Source organism: Trematomus bernacchii, unplaced genomic scaffold (genome assembly GCF_902827165.1).
Source record: "Trematomus bernacchii unplaced genomic scaffold, fTreBer1.1, whole genome shotgun sequence".
NCBI lineage: Eukaryota > Metazoa > Chordata > Actinopteri > Perciformes > Nototheniidae > Trematomus > Trematomus bernacchii.
In genome coordinates this window covers 16,801,333-16,826,317 of record NW_022987739.1, presented here as the reverse complement: position 1 = coordinate 16,826,317, position 24,985 = coordinate 16,801,333, and the positions used below count along the sequence as shown (strand labels likewise).

Below are 24,985 nucleotides of genomic sequence, written 5' to 3'. Positions count from 1 at the left end.
TGTTTTCACATAGAGCAACCCCTGTCTCCTTCCTTTGGTTGTATTTTGTTTTTGTTGTCACAGCTTGGTGTATATTGACTAGTGAACACACACACACACACACAATTAATAATAAAGGGCATAGAGAAGATCATATTCATGAGATAGGGGGTACAGTAGGTGCAGAGAGCAAGGTGTGAATGTGTGTTTGTTCAGCATGTGGCAATGGTTAATAAGCAGTAGAGTTAAAATGATAGATCCTTGGGGCAGGGCTCATTAAAGAATTACACATTCACTTTGCTCCCTCTGTCTCTCTCATACAAAGAGACTTAAGACTCTCTCTTTTGTTCAACTCACCCCGAGAGAGATGAAAGAATTGAACTTCACATCGGAGAATATCTACTGAATAACGATGTGCACAGTTGACTCCCTGCACTCAAGCTATCAACAAGCATCTCCTATACTCTCATATTCATGTCCTGTCTGCTTCCTGCCTATCTCTCTGTCCGACTCTTTGCTCGTCTCTACACCTGAGTGAGTTTCTTCGTGCGACTCTGATTAGACGTCATCTGTTTATTAGTCCTCCTCTGTGCAGTGATTCTGGTATTCCAATACTTGACCATTTTAAAAAGAAGCCCTTGCTTTGTATCACCACCTCCAGCGTCACTCCACATGTATTTAAATGAGCATCCAGATGCCGCACACACAGCAGACAACACCCCCGTTGGCTTTGTTGATGTACAACCTTCAACCAATCTCTCTGACGTGGATGCTTTCATCCAGCTCCAATCACAGTCCCTCGTTGCTTCTACGCTGCAGTCTTTAGCTCACATTTCTTTCCCTATGTGTTTCCTCTAAAGGATTTATTATTCCACTTGAGGCTCTGCTTAACCTCGTGAGTGTGACCTTGGGAAGATGCTTCACTGCAAGCCGTTAACTGTTATTATGATCATTTGGAAACAAGCAGTAGTCATTAACATGGGTATTACATTTTAGTCTATGATACCGCACAGTTAATATTGGAGAGGGTCATTGATATGCAATACAAGTTTTGGTGAGATCATCCGGTTGATTAACTTCATTTTATATTTCAGGTGAGCAACCCTGTATTGATTGATCTTTGATCATAAATAATGCATCCCCGCCTTCCGGTTTTTCTGTCAGCCGAAAGTAAGAAATGATGGATACGAGATGATGATGGAATATATAACACTTTTGCCCAGAGCAAATGCGTTTTCCAGTTTATATTATAGGAATGTTGTTTTATTTTATTTACCATTCAAGTGCGATGGTTGGAGGGGTGGCAAGTTCTGTTGGTCCATCTCAACAACTGACATTGCCATGAAACTGTGTACAGACATTCACAAAGAATGTACCCTAAAAGAAATGTCCCTGTAAGGGATTAATAAAGTGTATCTTCTTCTTCTTCTTCTTCTTCTTCTTCTTCTTCTTCTTCTTCTTCTTCTTCTTCTTCTTCTTCTTCTTCTTCTTCTTCTTCTTCTTCTTCTTCTTCTTCTTCTTCTTCTTCTTCTTCTTCTTCTTCTTCTTCTTCTTCTTCTTCTTCTTCTTCTTCTTCTAATGATAAACTGTAATTCCCAGAAATGTTCTCTTTTGCCACCTTGAGATAAAAATGTTTTTTTAGGTAAAAATCTGAACAACTTTTGGTTGCCATGAACTTTGATAAACACATTCATTAGATTCATTAGAATTCATTTTAATCATTTTGGTGTTTTCCTAACGCTGCATCAATTTTAATTTGTCATATTCTTTGGTTTATGACCAAATACCTGCAAAAGTAGTATCCCATCATCCACAGCTGTATGTGTTCTACTCATAGTTAGCAAATGTTTGCATGCTAGGTTAACATACTTCGCTTAGCTGCGTAACATCAGCATGTTAGCATTGTTAGCCTCTATCTTAAACCACCGCTTTGCCTATTCACAGCCTCTCACTGTAGACTTTTAGGCTAGTTTAAATGAAAATGTGGCGTAATAGAAACACGGTGCTTTCTTGTAAAACCAGTTAGTAGCTAAATCCTGTCAAAATAAAAACCAACATCATCATTTTATGCAAATGAACACTGATCGAGTAATCCCTTTTAACACAAAGTTCTGTTTACAGTAGACTCACTCATAATAAAACATTCTCATTCCTTCTCTCTGATATAATGATATCATGAGAATCACTCAGTACATGAGAAGCTTGTTAAAATGCTTCGTAGCATTGTGACAAATGACCCACCAGGGATGAGTTTAGTGTCTATAGTTTCTCAGGCAGGCCAAAGTTTTGAAAGTCTACAAATAATAAAATTACCGGGTTTATGAACATTAACATATTAAGTACAGTGTGTAGGCTTAATGTATGTTTAGAATGTAGCCATCATCATTGGTTTTTAGATATTTAACCACTTTTTATTTACCACAATATTCACAGGATATAGCCGACTGTTATTTCTGTCTTTCTTTTCCTCACAGCTGTTTTATTTAGCAATCGTTTTATAATTTGATTTTGATAAGTACTTGCTAAGAGTATAATCCACAGCTACCTTTTACCATGCTCTTCCTGCTTTGTGTGTGTGTGTTTGTGTGTGTGTATGTGTGTGTACGTGTATGTGTGTTCCTCCCAGGGGAACTGAGGCTGAAGTAATGAAATGCTCATTACTGATTCAGCTGGAAATTCTAGGGATACATTTACACGCCCACACACACATGCACAAACACCTTCTATCCAGACGCTTCTCAAGGTCACCTCGCATTCTCTGTGTGTGTGTAGGTGTGTGTGTCAGAGAGAGAGAGAGAGAGAAAATGAATATCTTTTGTAAACCTCAAATTCAGGGCAACAAGATTGGGCATAATTGGGGCTTAAGTTGGCAGTTCTGAGAAATACACCCGAGGCATCTGATATCTAACACGATCATTAATGCACACACACACACACACACACACACACACACACACACACACACACACACACACACACACACACACACACACACACACATACTTATTCACCTTTGCTGTCAGTTCAATTTCAACTCTCACTCATTAGATGCCTCCCTGACATCCTCTCCTTATTTACTACATCCACATGGACAAACCCACGCATACTATTGAACATAAAAACAAACCATTTATTTGATTCAATTTATATATTTGTATGATGTGTGCAATTTCTGGGTTGTATCTTCCTGGTTGAAATGCACTTACTGTTAGTTGCTTCGGTTAAAAGCCTTAGCTAAAAGAAAAAGGAATGTATCGTAAATATTTGAACTAACTGAGGTTTCTACTGAGGCAAAACGGGGGGTTACGTATTGTAACCCTTATATATAAGCACAGGCGGAGCCCTCTACTGGACTCTATGGGTACTACTCTCTATCATGCTGTGCGTGCTTTCACCTACTGAGTTACGTAAACGTAGCCGGCCAATCGGGGCGAGCCTACCTGAATGCGCGTGCAGGCCCACAGTATATAAGGCGGCTACAGCCGCCGCCCCACTATCCTATACACTCTTCAGCGAGCGGACTAGGAAAGACAGGGCCCCCAGGTAGAGGGCTCCGCCTGTGCTTATATAACTAGGGTTATAATACGTAACCCCCCGTTATATTTCACACAGGCTCCGCCCTCTACTGGACTCTTATGGGTACAGTGGGCGAAGCCCCGATGTATAAACGCCCTGTCGTCCAACAACATCGACCCACCACACCGTCCCTGACTGGCTCTTGGCTAACATCCACTGCATCCCCACTTCCTCCCATCCGGTTGTAACCGTGGAGAAGTCGGGGCCGCAGCTTGGATAAGGCACACTCACACACGCTTACCTCGTGTAGAGTGTGCATGGAAAAAAATAGTGCGGAGACTCCGTCTGGAGCATGGGAAAACATAAGTGCACCACATCCCCCACACTCACACACGCTCTGTGTAGAGTGGGCATGGACAATAGTGAGGAAGGCTCTCCCAGCCTGCAGGCGGGGAGAGTCCTCCAGCCCTGTATGGGGCTGATTGCGCACCATGTCTCCCGAGTCCCTAAGGAGCACGGGAAAAAACACAAGCGCATTATGTCCAGGGGGGGGGGTCAGATACCTACTGACCCACAGCCACCCCCCCCTCTCACCAGTCATGCGTTGCCCCGGCAAGCACAGACGACGAGAAGGAGCCAGACATGTCCAGGAGATAACATTTTATGAAGGGGCCTAGCGTAGACCGCCGTGCATATATCTTCTACACTCACGCCGCTGAATAAGGCTGTTGACACAGCCACAGCCCGTGTAGAATGTGCACGGACACGGAGTGGGGAGGGCTCTACCTGCCCGTCCATAGGCATGTATAATGCACTCACATAGCCATCCTGTTAGGCGCTTCTTGGAGAGAGCTTTTCCAGCCACACCATCCCCAAAGCACACAAACAGCTGTTCAGTGCGTCTAATGGCAGCCGTGCGCTCTGCATAACATGCTAGCGCACGCAATGGGCAGAGGAGGTGCAATTTAGCCTCCCTAACCCCAATATGGGGTGGAAGATTAAAGCCACCTAACTGAATAGCCCTTGACCTGAACGAACTCCTTAGGCTCTTAGGAGCAAAGGAGGGGTTCGGTTTGAGTGTCGCCCCGCTACGGTCACCCCGGATCAAAAGACAGCTTGGGTGCACCAACAGAGCGGTCAGCTCGGACACTCTTTTGGCCGAAGTCAAGGCAAGTAGCAATGCTGTCTTCCATGACAGTGCTTTCAGGGAGGAGAGCTCCAGAGGCTCAAATGGTTCTGTGACCAGAGCCTCGAGCACCAACGGCAGGTCCCCCTGCGTGCACTACTGGGCGCTGCCTCCTGACCCCCTGCAAAAACCGCGCCATAAGCGGCTGACTGAAGGCTGACCTGCCTCCAAATCCCTCATGGCAGGACGAAATGGCTGCTGCATACACCTTAATTGTGGAATGAGCCAGCCCCCTGTCCACCAGTATCTGTAAGTAGGCAAGAATAGAGCCCAACGCGCATGACAGAGGCTCTAGACTCCTTCCTTCACACCATCGCCGGAATCCCGCCCACTTTGGCCTGTAACAGGCTGTGGTGGATTCTGCTCTTGCTGCCTGGATAGTCTGAATAATGTTGTCAGACAGCCCCACCTGTCTCAGCCTGTCCCTCTCAGGAGCCAAGCCTGGAGAGCTTGGCCCAGAGTGGGTAACGCCCCTATTGCTTCCTGAGACAGCGCTCCCCAGACCTGAGGAATCGCCCAGGGCTGGCCCACCATCATCTGTGTTACCTCCGCGTACCACGGCACCAGGCGGCGACCTGGCGCCACTAGGATGACTGACAGATGTTCCCGGGGGGGGGATAAGGTGCAGCGGTGGAAAGGCGTAAAGCAGCTTTCTTGGCCATGCTCGTGTGCAAATGCGTCCACCCCCAAGGGCGGATTGTCCCACCGGGCCAGGGAGAACCACAGGGCACAGTGGCTGTTGCGCCAATTGGCGAACAGGCCCACCTCTGCCCTTCCGAACTGAGTCCAAACCTGCTTCACCACCTCCGGGTGAAGCCTCCACTCATCTGGCAGGGGTCCGCCTCTTGACATGAGGTCGGCCCCCCTGTTCTCCCGTCCTGGGATGTGCAGGGCCCTTAGAGACAACACAATCTGTGAAGCCCACAGCCACAGGTTCTCTGCTGCGGTCAACAAGGCTATGGAGCGGACTCCGCCCTGCCTGTTGATGTACGCCACTGTGGTGCGGTTGTCGCTCCTCACTAGCACATGTTTGCCCTGTATTAAGGGTTTGAAGTGCTGTAGGACCAACATCACTGCTTGCAGCTCTAGGAGGTTGCTGTGCCGAGCCCCTGTCAGAGGCCAGCAACCACCTGTAGCTCTCTCTAGGCATGTCCCCCCCCCATCCTGTCACTGAAGCGTCTGTGAAGACTGTGATATAGGAGGTCACTCTCCCCAGTGGAGCTCACCTCCGCAGATTCTCTGGGGACCCCCAGAATCGGAGGTTGCTCTCTACTGAGGGGGGGATGGCCACCAGACGTCGTTTGTGTCTTGGGATCTAAACGAAGGCCGGTAAACCACCTCTGCATGCGACGTGCATGCAGCAGTCCGAGTGGCACTACGGAGTGAGCAGCCGTCATGAGACCCAAAGTCTGCATGATGATCAAAGCTGTCACCGTCGCCCCCTGACGCAGCCTGCAGACTGCCCGCAGCAGGGATGCCTGTCTGCTTTCTGTCAGGGTGGCACGTAGTCTGCCTGCATCGAGCATCACCCCCAGATATTCTACCTGCTGGTGAGGTATGGGGGAGCTCTTCTTCCAATTGACCGCAAAACCCAACTTGGTTAGGTGTAGGATCAATTGGGCTGTGTGAAACATTGCCCATTCCCTGGACCTGGCCATGACTATGAGGTCGTCCAGATAAAAGAACACCCTCATGCCATGGTCCCGCAGCGGATGCAGCGCCGTGGCTGAACGTGCGTGGGGATAAGGAGTAGCCGAACGGCAGTCTGTTGTACTCGTAGACTACCCCCTGGAAGGCAAAACGCAAATACTTTCTGTGTTTTGGAGCAATTTCTCCATCAAAGTAAGCGTCCTTCAGGTCGATGGTACCAATCGCCTGGCTGTCCCAGTAACTGTTTCATAGTTAACATATGGAACTTCTTGCATGCAATGTGCTGGTTCAGGCATCGAAGATCCAGAATGGGCCTGAATTCTCCTGTCTTCTTGGGAACCAGGAAGTACAGGGAATAGTGCCCCTTCTCTTTGACTTGAGAGTGCACATGCTGAGAGGAAACCTCCTCCTGGGATGACAGATTTGCATCTCTCATGCCTCTGAACGGAGGAGGGATGCTGCAAACTGGAGTGAATAACCCAGTCTCAGTGTCCTGTCCATCCACTCTGTCAGTACAGCTAAGAAGCTGTAGTACTCTCTGGTGGCCTACTCCGCTGCCAAACCTTCCATAAAAGGGAGTTTTGGCATGGGGGCTGACACAGAAAAGGGCAGATTTTCTACTGAGGTCCTTGAACGCACCGCGGCTCTGTCCTAATGCCGTCTCTTTGAAAGGGACATTATGGTGAAAAGTGGAAATGTGGAGAGAGATGACTCTTACTCTGGGATAAATGCAATCGTTTTCACTGAATGCATTTCTCACACACACATCACTCTCTCTTGAACCCGCACAGTGCTTTGACAGCACTTCGGTTTATTCCACTCACGTGCATGCGCCCACCTGCTGGCTCCTATACTGGAGTTTACAGAGGGGGCGGGGAGTGTGGGACAGTGTTCTTTCCTCTGGGGATGAGCAAGAAGCAGTCACGCTGCGACTACTCCTCACCCACGTGACCAAGGAGATCGATCCAAAGAGCCCTTCCGTAAACACGGGGGCTCCCAGGAGATCAACACGGTCCTTTTGGAAAGTGCCATGCGGTGTGACACCCCCCCGGGACATCACACGGCAGGCAACGGCGGCGGCCACACCGCCGACCAAGCTACTAATTCGGCCTTGCCAAATAATTGCTCTGATCTGGTGAGGTGGGGGCATCTCTAGCAATGAGCGAGATGCCCAACACACCCGTGTTTATCTGCAGTCGCCCTGTCACACGGCAGCGGGGCAGAGCTCTTTTCAGCTCTCTGCCCAGCCTGCTGCCCGCAGCTGCGCTCCGCCGCCATGGTCATCACCTAGGGCGGTGGACCTCCATGGACCGGACCCGGAAGTGCCCGACAACGGCAAACGGAGCCATCCGCCCCGCTGGAATGGCAAACGTGAATGGCAAACGTGAATGGCACCGCCTCGGCCATATCCTGGTCCCTCAAACACTCGAAACAGAGGTGGTGGAGATCGGCGCCCGCTATTTAAGCCAGGGCACGAAGGACAGGCCCGGGTCTCTCCATGGAGGTATGATAACTCTTTCTTCTTCTTTCAAACGTTTTACTTTCTCTGCAGTTGTTACTCGCTCGCTGAAGAGAAAAAGGATGGCGGGCGGAGGGCGTAGCCGCCTTATAAACTGTGGGCCTGCGCGCATTCAGGTAGGCTCGCCCCGATTGGCCGGCTACGTTTACGTAACTCAGTAGGTGAAAGCACGCACAGCATGATAGAGAGTAGTACCCAGTAGAGGGCGGAGCCTGTGTGAAATATAACAAGAGTTTTACACATTCAAATGCTTTGATTCAGATCTGCTATACACACAGATCAGTTTGATCAAAACTAACATGTTTTTTGACACACACACACAGTGTTTATAGACACACACATTCACTTTGTCTTCTGTAATTAGAAAGATGCTGTGTTGTCAGTTGGGTTTTGTTTCAGACGGCAGACTGGAGGAATGCATGACAGAGAATTAGAGATAGTTTGGGATGCTTGTTACAGACCAGGCTGGGTTGTTAAAGCCTGACTATTATAATGGATTAAAGCACGACAGGTACAGATGGTGTTTTTGGATAATCGGAGAGAGAGAGAGATGCACTAAGCGCTTTTCAGCCAGTCTGTTTCCTGTGGGTCACCATAGCTCTGATTTATTGCCCTGCTTCAACTGCTTTCAGCTCTTACCGTCACCCCAGGGCGAATGCTTCACTTGACTCCAATTCCATTATTATTTTGGAAATGTGTCTTAATAACAAGTCAACGGTGAAGAGGACACATTTATTTAGTTGGATAGGAGGGGATGATTGTATCACTGTCACTCTCCTCCTGCACCTTTACAATACATGGTAACCATTGTTGTCCTTTGTAAACTGTCACTTCAGCTCCTCTGAGGATGCAAACTGTGAATGAATGGAAGTGTAAGTTCTTCATACGCTGCACGTCAGAGCTGGAGGATGAAACTTTTGGCTGATCCGACTGACCTAGAGTCTGCAATTTACCAACAGGTTACTCCAAATGTCAGTCCTGCATTCTGATTATCACACATACACACACACACGAACACACACACTCATTACTCATTCTAGTAAAGGTTAAACTACCCCATGAGTATGACCACGGACATTGTTCATCACTCATCTCTGGCTGTGTGTGCGCGTGCGTGTGTGCGCGTGTGTGTGTGTGTGTTTGTTTGGTGTGCACGTAGTGGTAGCCAATCTGCCACATGTGACATGTACTAGATTGTTGCTAAGAGACAAACGTGCCGAAGGGCATGTAGGAGACTGTGTGTTGCCATCCACTTTCAGAACACACACAGACAAACACGAGCATGCATATGCACAAACAAGGCAGCCAATCAAAGTTGGTGTGACACTGATTGAGTGTTATTATGCACCTTATTCTACGGTAGTGCATTCATAATCAATAAAAGGATTTGTGTCTGAGAAGCTGTCATGGACAAGGGACGGCACTTTCAAAAAAATAATTGGCAGGTGATTGGATGAACCATCTGTCTACCAGAGCTAAAATATTTGTTTCCATTGAGAAGCTTTCAGTGCCGTTCTTTACCCTTCTTTTGTGGAAGTTACTCTGCAGTGCTGATATGACTGATGCTATTGCAGAATCTATGCTAACCTGTTTAGAAGCTGCCATTGTTGTCGCCTCTGTGTATCAAACACACCAACCCTGTTGCTGCCAGTAGCACCTAAAAAAGCACTGACTGGTGTGAAGCCTGTCCAGATTGATTTTTGTATGATCTTTTGAACCTGTGATTCTAGTGTGATATTGCGAGAATCCAGCTGCATTGTAAGGTAGTGTCAGTGGTGTAGGAAGTGTTCATGGTGCTCACTGAAGCACATAAAAGGCCTACATCAAAACTGTACTTGTTTGTAGCCTTTATTTAACCAGGTGAAAAATCCCATTGAGATCAACGATCTCTTTTTCAAGGGAGACCTGCGGCACATTGGTTACACATAAAAACAACAGAAAACAAAAAGGACATCACAACATAATTACAGGGGTATAAATTAGCAACCTATTCACAATGACAGGTATCTAATACTTCAGACAGTCATGCCTCTAAAGTAAATGTTAAATACGTAAATCCAATCCCATTGTCTTTTGTCAAGGTACGCAGGGCGATGCTAATGAAGACAAATATTCCATCCCTGCAGCACTCCATACCTTCACATATCAAGGAGCTAATTGTAACGCAAATGCCACCTTATTTACCTTCAAATGTGAGTGTTATTTGTATTGCCCATGCTCTTAATTAAATGTAATCTCTTTCTTGACATGTTAGGCATTGCTGATGTTCCTTTTAGTCTAATTGAAGGAACGAAACAAATTAACATGCCCTTTATTTATCCCAGCTTTCTCCCTGTAAGAGCGTTAGGCATATTTCCAAATTAGTAATAGCTATGGTGATAAAAGTAACAAATATTGGGCTTAAACTGAAACATGAATTAATCACACTACAATTGTTTTAGTGGAAAAAGCATTAAAAACATAATGCGGTTATGATCCCTAAACGGGGTTCAAACCAGATGTGACACAAGGTTTTGACTTCTGATGGGAACAGATGGACACAGAACAGACCACACACACATTTTCAAAGCCATGAGCTCCGGGTCCCATATTGCTCCATGCAGCTATTTGTCACGACAGCACACAATAATAGACGGATTCGTAATTGGTAAACATTCCTCTGTGAGTAAATCATCTGAATCATTATCACAGACAGACCAAAAACAAAAACACATCATGTGTCTTTGAAACAGATTTTAATTCACAGGAGAGTTTGTGTGTGTGTGTGTGTGTGTGTGTGTGTGTGTGTGTGTGTGTGTGTGTGTGTGTGTGTGTGTGTGTGTGTGTGTGTGTGTGTGTGTGTGTGTGTGTGTGTGTGTGTGTGTGTGTGTGTGTGTGTATATTTATATGGGTGTTTTCCTGCTTTCTTCATGTATGTTGTATATTGTGATAGTGTGAGAACATTAACGACTCACCTCATTCCTCAGCAACTGAAAGAGGCTCTTTGTCTATTGTACTGAAGGACAATGTGTATTGTAAGAGACAGAATCAGATTTCTCCCCATGCAGGTGTGTGTGTGTGTGTGTGTGTGTGTGTGCGTGCGTGCGTGCGTGTGTGTGTGTGCGCGAATGTGTGTGTGCATTTAGCTGGCGGCACAGTCTGTCTCCCTGCTGTCCTAATCCACTCATTTACCTGAGTTCCTCCCTTATTACTGAAGTTCTGCCAACACAAACACACACACACACACACACACACACACACACACTAATGGATATAAAAGCGGTAAAGCAGCTGGCGTAGTCAAGCCGTTTGCTTATTAAATGAAGCAACATTTCACACATCTGTGTGTGTGTGTGTGTGTGTGTGTGTGTGTGTGTGTGTGTGTGTGTGTGTGTGTGTGTGTGTGTGTGTGTGTGTGTGTGTGTGTGTGTGTGTGTGTGTGTGTGTGTGTGTGTGTGTGAGGTAACTGCATTCGCATTTGTGCGAAGCTGTGGATGGGTGGGGTGGAATCCATAAATCTTTCTTGCCTAAACAACAACAAAAAACAGCCATAAATAATGCAAGAATTTGTGCAACCATGAGACCAAAAATAGAACCAGAAATGACTTCCACAAATCTGGACTGGTAATTTATGGACTTGTTTCTTTATGGAAACTAGACTTATCAAATTGATTGCAAAGGCCTGAACTTTGGGTTACTTTAAATGATCTTTTCAGACTTTATCAAACATACATTAAAAGGGAAGAAAAGGCTGTCAAAGCCTTACATGGATAATTCCTGGATCACTATGTCTAGTCTAGTTCATAAATAACACACTGCAGTTTTTTATTATTAATAACATCTAGTATGAAGTCTGTTCGAATGAATACAGTTATACAGCTATACTTAATGTATGTATTTGCCTCTGCTCAGGTGAAGAGACAGGTGATACATACAGCGGTCGGAGTCCAGCGACAAAGAGCCTGGCTCCTCCTCCTCGTCGCCCCGTCCCCCCCAAACATCTCCCACCTCCTCAGGTAAGTCATGGCCGCTTCTCCTTCCACATCCATTCTCTCCTTTTCTTAATTCCTCTATTTGCCTTTTAATACGATTTTAAATCTTTTCGCATATTCTCTGTCAGGTGGCAGTTCGAGGCTCGGCCCACACGTTGTCTGTTGCACCTTTGACCCTGTGGACCCTTCTGCTCCTGCTACTGTCACCATGGGAACACCGCTGATGTCAGAGGGACTGTCTGACAGAGACAAAAAGACTGAAAGACAACCACACGTGTTTGGTGGTGAAGATGAGTATTTGGAGTTTCTGTAAGCAGGAAGCACTCTGAATGTTTTGTTATGTGGCAGGTGCACAGTATGCAGTTTAATGTTACCTGTACTGACCTCTACATGTGTTTGTTTATGTGTATTTAACTTTGATAGGATAGATTGCACACCACTACTGACTTTTTTTGAAGAGAGATGTAAATACAAATATATATATATTATATATTTATATAAAGGATTTCTATAGATAACGATGGCTCTATGTGTAAATAGAGATTAATATAGAACAGAAGTGATTGACTTGGATGTAATGGGGTGTTTTGTTTAGTCTGACATTTACATTATGTAGCCCCCAGGGACACTTAGATCTATGACAGCTATGGTTCAAGTTGAGGCCTCCACTGTGGCAGCAAGGTGCTTACAGTGAAGACACACGCATTATAATTGTACTCAGCACTCCATGAGCAAAACAACCAATTATGTGACACTTCAGACCATTGACAGATGGCCATGAGCATAATGAAGAAGTTGACAGTTTGGCTTGTACGTCTCTGCAGACTGAAGCCCATCCGGCACTGTTTTCTTTCACACCAACATGCTCTATTGTTCATGCAAGCTGGGCAAGTATGCTGCAGAGTTTAACTGTTTAACACAATTGTATTTCCTCCACAAATGACTTTTTAATGATTTCTCCCAGGAAACTGTGTCCTTAGGTAGTTTATCGTGTATAAACATATAATACCTTTTATTGTCTTGCGTGCGTAAACTGAGTTAAGGCTATGTTCTTCTCAAGATGCATAGTCTGCAAAACGGTAAATGCACTACAGAGAGGGATATAAAAGCTTACATTTCAACTTTAAATCAACTTTTAGGCCGTCACAGTCTTTAGGAGCTCTCCTAAATATGGAAGTTATCTAAACAAAACAAAAAAACAATGAAATAGAATATATGGCCCTCATTTAAGATCAAGAAGACACAAATCTTAGTCTAAACAATGAATATTTTGACATCTTGTTTTCACAAATACAAATACAATACAGCTTGTCTCCAAATGTATTAATGACTACTGTAATAGTTATAGAGTATTTAGGGCACCCAACAACATACTATATATGTTGGTTTATTTCTCAGCTGACACATGTTAACAGTCTGTCTCTGTATCCAGTGGAGACGAGAGATAAGAGTATCAAGTAAGTGATCAGAATACAGCTCAGCTAAGATCAAAATGATTTAAATGTAATTCATGGTAATTAGGACCATCAAGTCCTCCCGGCTCTCTGTTGAGTTTCAAACTGCACACAACATCAGGACAGACAACTAGAATACTGATTAAAACGTTCGAAATGGAGCAAATAAACCAGCAGGAAGACACTGTGTGCCAGCTTGTGAATAACTTTTACGTTCAATATTTTCCTGTGTAGTCTTAAGAAACAGGTGTAAATGTGTCTACCGTCATCACCTTTCTCATGAAGGAATGTGCCCGACAGTTGAGACGACTAAAGAAATAACATCAAGAGCCTACATGCATGACTTATCTGGGCACTGAGCCCAAACACCATGTAAGTTAGCGGGATGCTTTTACACCATAAAGTGTGCCATTATTTAATTACTATTTAAACATTGTAACCCAAATTAGATTAAGGAGATGAGATTTTGGATGTGAGCCAACCACTTCACCTTTGACAGCTCTTGCTATACAGTACATCCTACATAAACTAAACACCAACACACACACACCAATGCACATACAGATAAGTACATTTGAAATGCTTTTCACAGCCTGGTATAAGACAAGAGTGGGATATGACAGAAATGTTGGGGTTTCAAAAAGGGAATTCATGTGCTTATACATTTAGCAAAACGGGAAATAATGAGCATTTACATCTTGAAATGAAATCATCTGGAAAGTGAAGCTGAAAATTATAATTTGTTGTTACAATTTGTCCCTATTGAATTGTTGAGAAAACTGTCATGAATAGAAATGAAAGAAAGTGTGAATCTTGTTAGTGTATATTTGTAAATGAGACTGAGCGATGTTTTTCATATCAAGCATAGAAGTGACTTTCTGTTGTTCCTCTTGTACTGTGTTGTTATAATGGTTGCCATGTGTCATGGAAGGAACTTTAATGTGTCACCGCAATTAAGGTTTAGCTTGTTTTGTGTAGAATTCTAATGTTGTTCTAATATAGGATTACCATGATGCAATAACAAGTTACAGTTGCTATAGTAGTATGGTTTCTCTCCCTCTATAAACTAAATCAGTGACTCCTGTGTGATAAGTGAATAGACATTCTGTAATACACTGTGTCCTTCTATTCTTTTTTGTCAATAATATCTTCAGCCTAATATCCTAATAATAAACCGTTTTCAAATACACATTGTATTTTGTCTTTTATTTCTGGCAATAGTCCCAGTGTGAGATGCATTTTGGAGCCATAAGGAGACAAGATACAGTAGCATATATATATATATAATAATAATAATAATAATAATAATAATATGGATCATTTTAATGTTATTACATTTTTTTTAAAGTTTGTTGGTTCTCTGTCTACACATGGCTGCCTGCATAATACATTTTTAAAAATGGTTTTAATTCAAATTATAAGCTGTAATTTGGGCAATTTCATACAGATGATATGCTTGTTGGAATTTCCATCTATTTTAACACAAAATAAAGACTTCATTTAGAAACATATTTGTTTTTCTTTTTGTTTGTTTGGCAGTATATTTTACCGTCAGGGCATCCACCATGTCTGGCTAAACGGGTTTAAACAGAGCAGTTTGGTGCCATCAGAGCCTTATGTGTACATATATGTGGGAACACAGCTGCAGCTCTTTGGCCTTTGGCCCTTTTAGAGATTACTGTGATTGGATTGGCACGGTCAGGAAGTTGGCACAGATAACTTGGCTGGCACAGGCAACTGCCAGGGGATGATGGGAAATAAAGACATCATTGAATGTAAATTGTGAAGGAGAGAAAACACGGAAAGAGAGGGAGAGCACAGAAAAAAAAGGCAGAGAAGGTGGTGTGCTTCCATTTCTTATCCTGATGTTCACACATTATTCTGTAACAATTTAAGATTAAAAGGTGTTTTTAATTGTAATGCTGTTTGTATTAATTCTTGTTGCTTAATAATTGTATTTTCCCTCGTGGGAATGGTGTGTTTTTTTCGACAATAAAACGTCCCGTTTTGATTAATTCCCTGAAAGCAGACTTTAGATGCACTTCAGCCAAAGAGGGCAAAGGGCCAGTATACTTTGCTTAAATCTAACCTACTGTAAAGTATTGACATAAACAAAGGCATCAGGCAGGAAGAGAGGTGAAGAGGGTGAATTGAAGTTCATAGGAGATAAGCCGTGAGACCAGGTATTTGTAGGATATTGTTTCAACAAGCCGGTGAGGTTGCTCTGCTGAATAATATCCTTCCTCTGCCAGCACTAATGAAATCAGAGCTCTGATTACTTTAACCCTTTCCAAGGGTCATAATTGATATGTGTGTTGTATAAATCATATTTATGTTCCTGTCGTTGCCAGTGTTTGCAGTCTCAGAGACACATTATATCAGATTAATCGCTGTCAACATGTTGCAGCTTCACATGGTTTTATGGCTTTAGATATAAAAACATTATTAGAAGCTTTCTATATCTCGAGAGCCATGTGTCAATCCCGCAGGAAACACATCTGCCTTTTGACACATAACAACACAACTGGATTGATAATTGATTTTTGACAGCTCGACAGGTTAAATTATACAATGTGTGACCTGCACTAGCCAGAATGTATTGTATATCTGTGTATCTTTACCTTGAGTTTTTCTGATTTGCCCAACGCAAGTTATAATTTCAGTTGTGTTTGGAACGGACTGCATACCTTGAAGCATGAGGTATTTTCTCTCCGCATTAAGTTCTATAATCAGAGTAAGCTGTACTGACCAATATTGGATCTCTTATCCCTCAGGAGTTCAAATATTACTTTATTTACTTTGTGAATGTGATGTGAAGAGACCATTGTTTCCTCATGCTTCTGGGTGTATAATCATATCATTGAATATCAAAGACTGCTGAATGACTCTGTATTGCCGCAATGCGTTACTTGTCTAAATTTGGATTTGGTGTCTAGGACTCATTTCACCCTGAAAGCTGATCAACCTTACAGTAGTTGGCAGCCTCCTTATCCATAGTCTTTAATGCCAGTGGAGCAGCTCTGCTGAAGCAATCAGGGATTAAGTGTCTTGCTGACGGGCACTTTAACATCAGTTAAGCACTGACTCACCTAACTCACCTTAACACACCCACGTAATCTCAATCCTCCCACAGTGCTCTAGACCAATAATTATTTCTGGTAACTCAATATTTCTTTCCCTTATTTTTTCTAGGTTGGGTCAGCTAAAACAAATACATGATCACTTTTTAGTAGAAAAGTTGCCTTTATACATATTGTCACGACCTTAACACAAACTGGAGAACCCAAATGCACGACCCAGAGACAGTCTTGAAATTAACAGAGTAGGTACTGGATTTACAAGAGGTGCCATGGTGAATCTCTTCTTAAGAGTCATGAAGGTGGTCTTGGCCTGGGGACTCCACTGAAAAGAGACTTTGGAGGAAGTGAGATTATGCAGGGGAGCGGCAACAGAGCTAAAGTTCCGGATACATTTACAATAAAATGTTGCAAACCCTATGAACTGTTGCACCTTCTTCTTGTTGGTTAGTGTGGGCCAATTAGCCACAGCTCTAACCTTGGAAGTCCATCTGTACCTGGTTGGCGGTTACAATGTGTCCCAGAAAAGAAACGGTGGCTGCGTGAAAATCACACTTCTCGGCTTTGACGTATAGGTGATTTTCCAGTAGCTTCTGGAGGACTTGACGAACCTGTGGAACATGGGTTTGACTGTCCGGGGAAAAGATTAATATGTCATCCACATATACATACATACACAAATACATTCAAGAAGTCTCTTAAAATGTCATTGACGAAGGTCTGGAAGACAGCAGGAGCGTTACATAATCCAAAGGGCATGACCCGGTATTCATAATGTCCACTGGGGGTATTAAACCCCGTCTTCCACTCGTCCCCTTCTCTTATCCTGACCAGGTGATAAGCATTTCTGAGGTCGAGTTTGGTAAAGATTTTAGCGGACTGAAGCAGTTCAAACGCTGATGACATTAATGGCAGGGGGTAGCGGTTCTTAGTGATAATGGCATTAAGTGGGCTATAGTCAATACATGGCCTGACGGCCCGTCCACACGGCGGCGTGCGTCGAAGCTTCAACGCTTCTGCCCATTCACTTTGAATGGGGTGACGTCACGTTTCGCCGAACTGCATTGTGGGAGCGAAGCGTAGCTTCAGAAGCGTTGCTCGCTGCAAAAGTTGAGCAATGTTCAACTTTTGAAGCTTCGGCGGAAGCGTCAGCCAATCGAATCATATGCCAGTACAAGCTCTAGCCAATCAAACTGCGTGCTTGTGTGTCCGGGGCGGGAGATTCATGTGATTGGTTGTTGGTAGAGTTTCAGCCCTCCCCGCCGTCAAGCTTCAACGCACGCCGCCGTGTGGACGGGCCGTGAGTGAGCCATCTTTTTTACTCACAAAGAAGAATCCTGCTCCTGCCGGTAAAGAGGAGGGGCGGATGATTCCCGCTTTCAGGGAAGACGAGATGTATTCATCCATGGCCGCTCGCTCGGGTCCGGAGATGGAATAAAGGCGTCCCTTAGGAATGGGTGTGCCGGGTAGCAGATCGATAGCACAATCAAAAGGGCGATGTGGAGGTAGTGACAGAGCCTTGGTTTTATTAAAAACTTCTCTCAGATCGTGATAACAAGCAGGGACTTTAGACAAATCAGGATACTCATCATAACCATTAACTGGTGTAGTCTCTGAGTTTTTACCAGACATGATGACTGGGTGAAGTCTGATCGCCGGGGTCTGCGTTATAGCAGGGCGAGGCGAATTAGGAACCCTACAATTTTGCTCACATTCCCCTACATCCCTTAACTTGGCCTGAGCACCAATTCATGTGTGGATTGTGTTTTTTTAACCAGGGGAATCCTAATACAAGTGAGTGCTGAGGGGAATTGAACTTTTCCGAATGATTCTGAATGACTACCTGAACGGGCTCGGTATGATGAGTAACTTGACACATTAGTCGGCCGTCTAATGCGCTGGCATTGATGGGGTGGGCCAAAGGAATAGCCTTAAGGTTAAGTTGTTTTGCTAGCTCCCAATCTATAAGACTAGTGTGTGTTTTTGGTTATTAACCATTAGCGTTATCTGAGTGGGTGTGCGTGGAGGGTATTTAGAGGGGAATTTGCTCACCAGCGCCCTCCTCATAGCCGGTGAGCGTGTGCTTTTCCCAGACATGCGGCATGCTGGTGACCCTGACGTCCACAGTAAAAACAGCTACCCTCGCTGTCTTTCCTCTGGGGGAGTCCTGGTTCTTCCCAGCTGCATGGGTTCCTCCCGTGCTTGTGGAGGCGCTGTTCCTGGAGTTGCAGAGGCCGGCGGAATCCATGAAGAAGAATTCCCAGGAGAACTGGTGGCTTGGAGGTCTAGGTGTGGCTCGATGCCTCTCTCTCTCCCTCTCTCTGAGGCGATTATCCACTCGAGTGGCCATGGAAATTAATGTGTCCAGGTCTTGAGGCAATTCCAACGGGGCCAGGCAATCCTTTATGGGATCTGCCAGTCCGTTCATAAATGCGTCTATCAACGCGTGGGTGTTCCAGCCACTGTCTGAGGCTGCGGTCCGGAATTCTATGGCGTAATCTATGACTGGGTGGGAGTGCTGTTTTATCTGCATCAGAGTCCTCCCTGGAGGTTGAGGTCTGATCGAACACCCGGCTCATAGTGTCATAGAAATCGGAATACGACCTACATATGTGGAAGCCGTAGTACTGTAAAAAGCACGACCAATCATTTTAGCCGGCCCGGCTAAAATAACTGGATGGCCTACCTGCCTGTCAGCCTTCCATCTGTGCACAAACTTATCTCGTGCCCTCATTGGTCATGTGCGCGTTTGTGTGTGTTGGAGGAGGGGCTCTATAAGGAAGTGGCAGATTTTCTCCGGTTGTGTATTTTCAAATTCTAGCGATCTCGAGCCGGTTTCTCAAACTTACCTACCCCACCTTTAACAGAGTAGGTACTGGATTTAACAAAAAGCGCTCGCAAGGAGGAAAAAACAAGCGTAACAAAAGGAGAATTTAAGATTAACTCAAGTTTACAAAAATAACAAAACCTGACTAGACTGGAAATTATCCTCTCTTATGCTGCGTTCACACCGGACGCGATGCGACTATTCGCTTCGCTCTAATCGCTCCTATCGCATCGCTCTAAATGCTGGAGTTTCACCGCGGCTGCCAGCTGTGTTTACTCGCGTCATTCAAACAAGACGCGCTGGCTCGGGAGCTACAACTACAACAAATGAACATATTTTACCGTGATTAAATTGTAATACACGTTTCTAAATGATGCCGAAGTAACAACATACTGATACCGGTTAGTAACAACCATGAATTAATGCTTTGACAAGTCTGCAGACAAGACGGCAGGCGAAAAACCTTTTAAAATGCTTGTTTTCTGAATGAAGATCGGGTCAACCAGGCTAAGCTAACGTTGTATATGCTCATTCCACACTCATAACAACGGCCTACAGACAGAAATAAGCAGCGACTGTATTCACCATGACACAGACAGTCTGTGGTTTGTACTTGTTTAACTTTTGTCCAGTTTCTGAACGGATATGAGGAGCTGTGAGCTCTGTGTGCTAACTGCTAACAGCTAACGGCTGATGTTGTGTGGTTGAACGTCAGTGACGGCGGCTGAGATCCTCACCGCTGATTGGCTTCCGCGAGAACGCGTCATGTGAATTTGACGCTCGAGTTGAAAAAATTGAACTCTCGCGTTTAACGCGGCACCGTTCAATCGCCTCAATCGTGTGATTCGCGCCGCGTCCACCGCTTCATGCACGCCGTCGGAGCGAATTCGCGTCTGTCCACGTCTCTGCATTGACTTTACATGTAATCGCGCCGCCCCCAAACGTCGCATCGCGTCCGGTGTGAACACAGCATAAGGCCCCGGCTCCACGAGGACAAATACGGCAAAACGCATCGGAGTAACGCAAATGCAACCGCAAAAAACCTTCCGTCCCCACGCAATATACACCGGATTGTGTCAAGCTCCACGAGACGGCTCCGTTTACATCCAAACGCTGGAAAAGCTGCAGTACATATGCCGAACCTGTACGTGGCGCTGTAACTTCCTCCACAAAAGCAGCAACTTCCTCCACAAAAGCAGCGAAGAAGAATGGTTGTCATGGCTGCACTTCTGTGTATTCTCCGCGGTGGGGGCCGACAGAACCGGGCAGAGTTTTTCGCCGGTCAGCGTGTGTTAAAGTTTAAATCTTCCGGACAAAATTATAAAAGTGCCGGTCAAAGGTCTTCATTGTTATTTATTGAGCTTTAAAACAAATGAATAACGACGATATAATGATATATAATCATCAAATACACGGAGCCTGTCTCTTTTTCCTCTCTTCTGACAGCGTCAGTGTCTGTCTCATGCAGCAGCTGATCCTGTAATGAGTGACCCGACAGTAAAAATGAACATATTTATAACTAGTTTAGGTAGTTTGAGAGGTAATTAAAATAGCTAAGGGTGATGATCTGACTTGAAGTGTGTGTTTTGCTCCCGCTGCATCACAGCGGCAGGAGCTGCGTGTCTCCGTCCTGTCAGATTAGACTTCACTCGCGTTTATGTCCATATCGAGATAAAGATAAATAATCTGAATTCAAGGAGGAGCTCCTGTAGATGTTGCACAAAGAACTGTAGCATGGTCAGTAGCGACTGGAGCACGATAGCAACCCCGCGGGGGAGAGGCAGGGAGAGGCGGGGCTATGAAAACGAATGACCGTATAGGCGACTCCACGGCCCCGTTGGACCCCCCAGAGCGCTCAGTTCCCAGATCTATCCACCTTTGGACCCGTTGTCGTTTGCGGGGTCTGTTTCTATGTTTCCCTTACGGCGTCGTGGAGCTTAAAGGGCTATACGCATGAGAAATATGCGGATTCAACCAGTTTCCGTCCTCGTGGATCCGGGGCCTTAGTTGAAGCCTGGCACGACCATCCATGGAAACAAACAAGACGAACTGACACAGGACAGGGGGAGACAGGACCATTTAAACATGAGGTGACTGGGAACAGGTGGAAACAATCAGGGGCGGGGCCGACACTGACGAGGGCGGGAAAACACACAAAGGGAGGAAGTAACAGGACCTGAAATGGGAGACAAGAGGTAAGTAGAAAATAAAACAGGAAATGGAAAACGAGACATGACATGAAACACGGGGACTTGACTAGAGATGAAACAACATAAATAGACAGATATGACATGATGTGAAATAACATGAAAAGACAAACATAACACATAAACATAAATAACAAATTTGACGAGACACAACACATATCCAGCCGAGAAAAACAGTATCATTCATTTGGAGTCATGTTAATGTCCACCTGGTAAATGTAAGTCAATATTCAATCTGCTTTTAGCTCTACTTTTGGTCTCCACCAACTTCAAAGGCAAAGGTCTGGCCCTTAAGCTTTTTTAGCTTTGTTCACCAGCTAGTCTCTAACTCTGTCTGCTGTTTGGTGCCTGGCAGGTAGTGTAAAGTGAGTTTTAAAGCGAATTCGCTGAAAATAGCTGCAGGCAATAACCGTCTCTAAACGTTTCTAATGAGAGCCGAGAAAGAACCAAACCAATAAACTTGCAAGCCAAAAAACAATGAGCTAAAATATACTTAAAAAATCAATAGAAGTCAGTGGGGCGCAGTTGTTCTTTGAGAGAAATGCTAACACGAGCATGCAAACAAGCCTAACATGTTAATCTTTAGCACTATAACGGTTACCATGTTCACCCTTAGTTCAGCAACATCTGCTAATTAGAACAAAACACAAAGTAAGTCTCAGCGTATGTTAATGGTTTTGTCATTAGCTTTGATTTTCTGATAAAATTGGACTAAGAATTATCATCTAAACTCCACTATTACACTATTAGAGAGTAATTGGTCGACAGGTAAAAACACACCCTTGAGGCTTGAATATGAATGTGTAGGCCAACAATTTGTTTTTATGGCGAAGTTGATGAGACGTTTTACTTAATCAAATTGGTCATGGTCGTGCTACATTTATAAAGTAAGTAAAATGTATAACAGACACCAAAATCATATTTTGCTTGTATTGCTGTTTATAGTACAGCAAGTGAATCCATCCCTGTTGATACAGCTTTAACACTTTTCAGACTGTCTTCCGGTTCGTATCGTAGTATGTCTGGGGCTGGTTCACGCTGTTGCGTTCACAACCTACTGTACGTTTATATTACGAAATGATGACAAAGCTAGCAGCGCTGCATGGAGCTCCACCTATACTACTAGTTTAGCTGCAAGCTTCTGTGTTTGGATTTGTTGGTTATCGTGGTTGAGATATTTCATTTTGGACCAAGTATCAGACAGATTTCTGGAACGACACCTTTGCTTGTAGCTTAACTAAGAAGTCACAATCTTCTCTTATTAACTGTAAGCTAGTTTTCAGGTTGGAGCAGGTTCAGTGACCTGGATGCCAGCCAGTCATTCTCTCCTTTACCATCAGTGTTCATTGGCTACTGCTCAGAGATCCTATCCTGAATGACAGATAGTTTGGATGGTAAGATATTAAAGTTTGATTATGATTCCTTATGATTTATGTTTGTTAGCATGTGTTCAGTATCTAACCCTGCGCATGTTAAAGTGCATGCTCTGCCTTCAACAGCCCTCCACTGAGGTGTATCAATCAGTCCTGCTACTGCAGATACTAGCAAGAATGACTGACATATGAGTCAAGAGCCAATGGTTTAAAATCTGCTGAGAAGGAAATATCTGTCATTCTGGCTTACAGTCTTGAAAGGAAAGTGAGTAAAACAGAAACATGTACACATTTCAGGTTGTAGCAGGCTAAGCTGCCTTGTCTTCCATTATTCTTTTCCTGACATCTTCATGCTCTGATGCATCTGGAGCATGCTCTTGGAAACCCAGAGCCCTAAGATGTCTCTGACATATACTAGAGGCTAACTGTGTGTGTGGAGAGCAAGGCGCAAAGGAGGTGTACAGTGAAGATGTTAAAAGATGGTGAGTATTAAAGTATTACAACAACTTGTTCTACAGTGTGTGGGTTCAGTTAAGGGCAGATCAAACAGGGCAGTAAAATAGGTTACTTCCATTAGAGGAGGAGAATAAAGCAATAAAATAACACTGAAACTGGTTCAATCCAGCGGTTATTTCAGGTGTCTGTTTCTGACGTGGGAATGTTTTTGTTATGTCTGACTGCAACAGGATTACCGTTTGTAATTTGAGCACAGAAGACCTAATTTACCTTATTGACAAAATGTAGATATGCTTCAGTTTAGTGGCCTGTGCCAACACTGAAATTCTGTACAAACGTGATGCCAAAAGGAAAGTTGAGACTACTTGTATTCTTCCAAAGACAGAATCTGTATTGTTTCATGAATAAATTACCTAAATATTTGTCTGATATCACTTTAAACCATTTCCCAGAGGTAAATATATCTAACGCTTTAATTTCTGTTGACAAAGAGCTCAGTTAATTTTTGACTTTGCATTCATGGTGGATTATTTTAATGCTTTTGATTATAAAACGTGTTTCTCTATGAGGGCTAAAGTTGCCGGTATGTGCCAATCTCTTTTACACATTAATCCTAACAATACTCAACCTGCCAAAATCCTCGGTTGGATAAACACTTGCCCTGACATTACACTGTATCATGTGTGTGGGAGTTTTCACTTTGTTGAACCAAGCTGATCCGTAAAGGTGTCTCCTTCGATTGACACGGAGGTGTGGCTCAACCTGTTGGTTTAATTAGTAAATGTTCCAGCCAACAACAAAGTATTTGATCTGAAGGCTCAGACAGCCAATAAAGTCATTAAGCTGTCACCCATTTGTTACCTCCATGATAATCAAATGTAAAGTATAAACTGTGACTTTTAAATATAAATTCATGACGGCAAGGTAACAAATCTAGATATTTGTTTCTCAACAGGCAGATGACAAGTTTTACAACTTGCAGTACGTTTTTGTTACGGCTTTATTTCCAAGTCAACATTAACAATATAACTGGAAATTAGGAAAAAAATGATGGGAAATGACATGGGCAGGAGTCAAACTGGGGCTTCTAACACACCATTATGTAGTTGTTGTCTTAATCTAACACCATGTGTGTTTAGTACACTGCTGTTTCATCCTTCACTCTTCTGGCAAAGACACAGGGATTTATTCCAAATCAGCCAAAAGAGCATTAGTGAGGTCCAACACTGATGTTGGCCGATAAGGCTTGGCCTGCCGTCAAGTTCACCCAAGGTGTTGGACGGTGTTGATGTTAGGGCTCTGTGCAGGCACTTTAAGTTCCACTTAGCACTGGGGAAAAAATAGAAGCACATTGGAAGCATGCTGTTGTCTGGAATATTATAATATGCTGTAGTGTAAGTTCGATCTGAGAGGTTAGACTTGAACCATAAAAAAGATGGCTTGAGACGGGCGTTTACATATTTTTTTGCCATATAATGTATGTTTATTTGGGTGGAACAGTGGTGTTTCACTGTATGAGCATACACATCAAAGTGTGTTCAGAGTTTCTTATGAGAACATTGTGACAAAGAATAGAGACCGAGTTAAAGTACAGTGCCGTCTGCTACGACATGCTGTATTAATAATTAACATGCCTTAACCCTGAGTCTGACCTGCGTAGCATTAACAACACTCACACTTAGTTGGTTTCACACGGCTCTGCTTAAAACTAATTAAATTAAAGCATATTTATACCCTTTGAGGATTTAATTTCACCTACAATTTGATTTA

General features: G+C 44.0%; 1 protein-coding gene across 4 annotated transcripts in view; it reads left to right on the top strand.

The window, feature by feature from the left end:
- The window catches only part of LOC117495902 (glypican-5-like), a 65,363-nt gene extending 50,899 nt beyond the window's left edge, over window positions 1-14,464 (top strand). For all 4 annotated transcript variants that reach the window (XM_034147490.1, XM_034147491.1, XM_034147493.1 and 1 more), the window contains 2 exons: window positions 11,742-11,845; window positions 11,950-14,464. In XM_034147490.1, the coding sequence (XP_034003381.1) occupies window positions 11,742-11,845; window positions 11,950-12,045 (200 nt within the window). In that variant the 3' untranslated portion in view covers window positions 12,046-14,464. The remainder of the gene's footprint in view (window positions 1-11,741; window positions 11,846-11,949) is intronic.
- The last annotated feature ends 10,521 nt before the right edge of the window (window positions 14,465-24,985 follow it).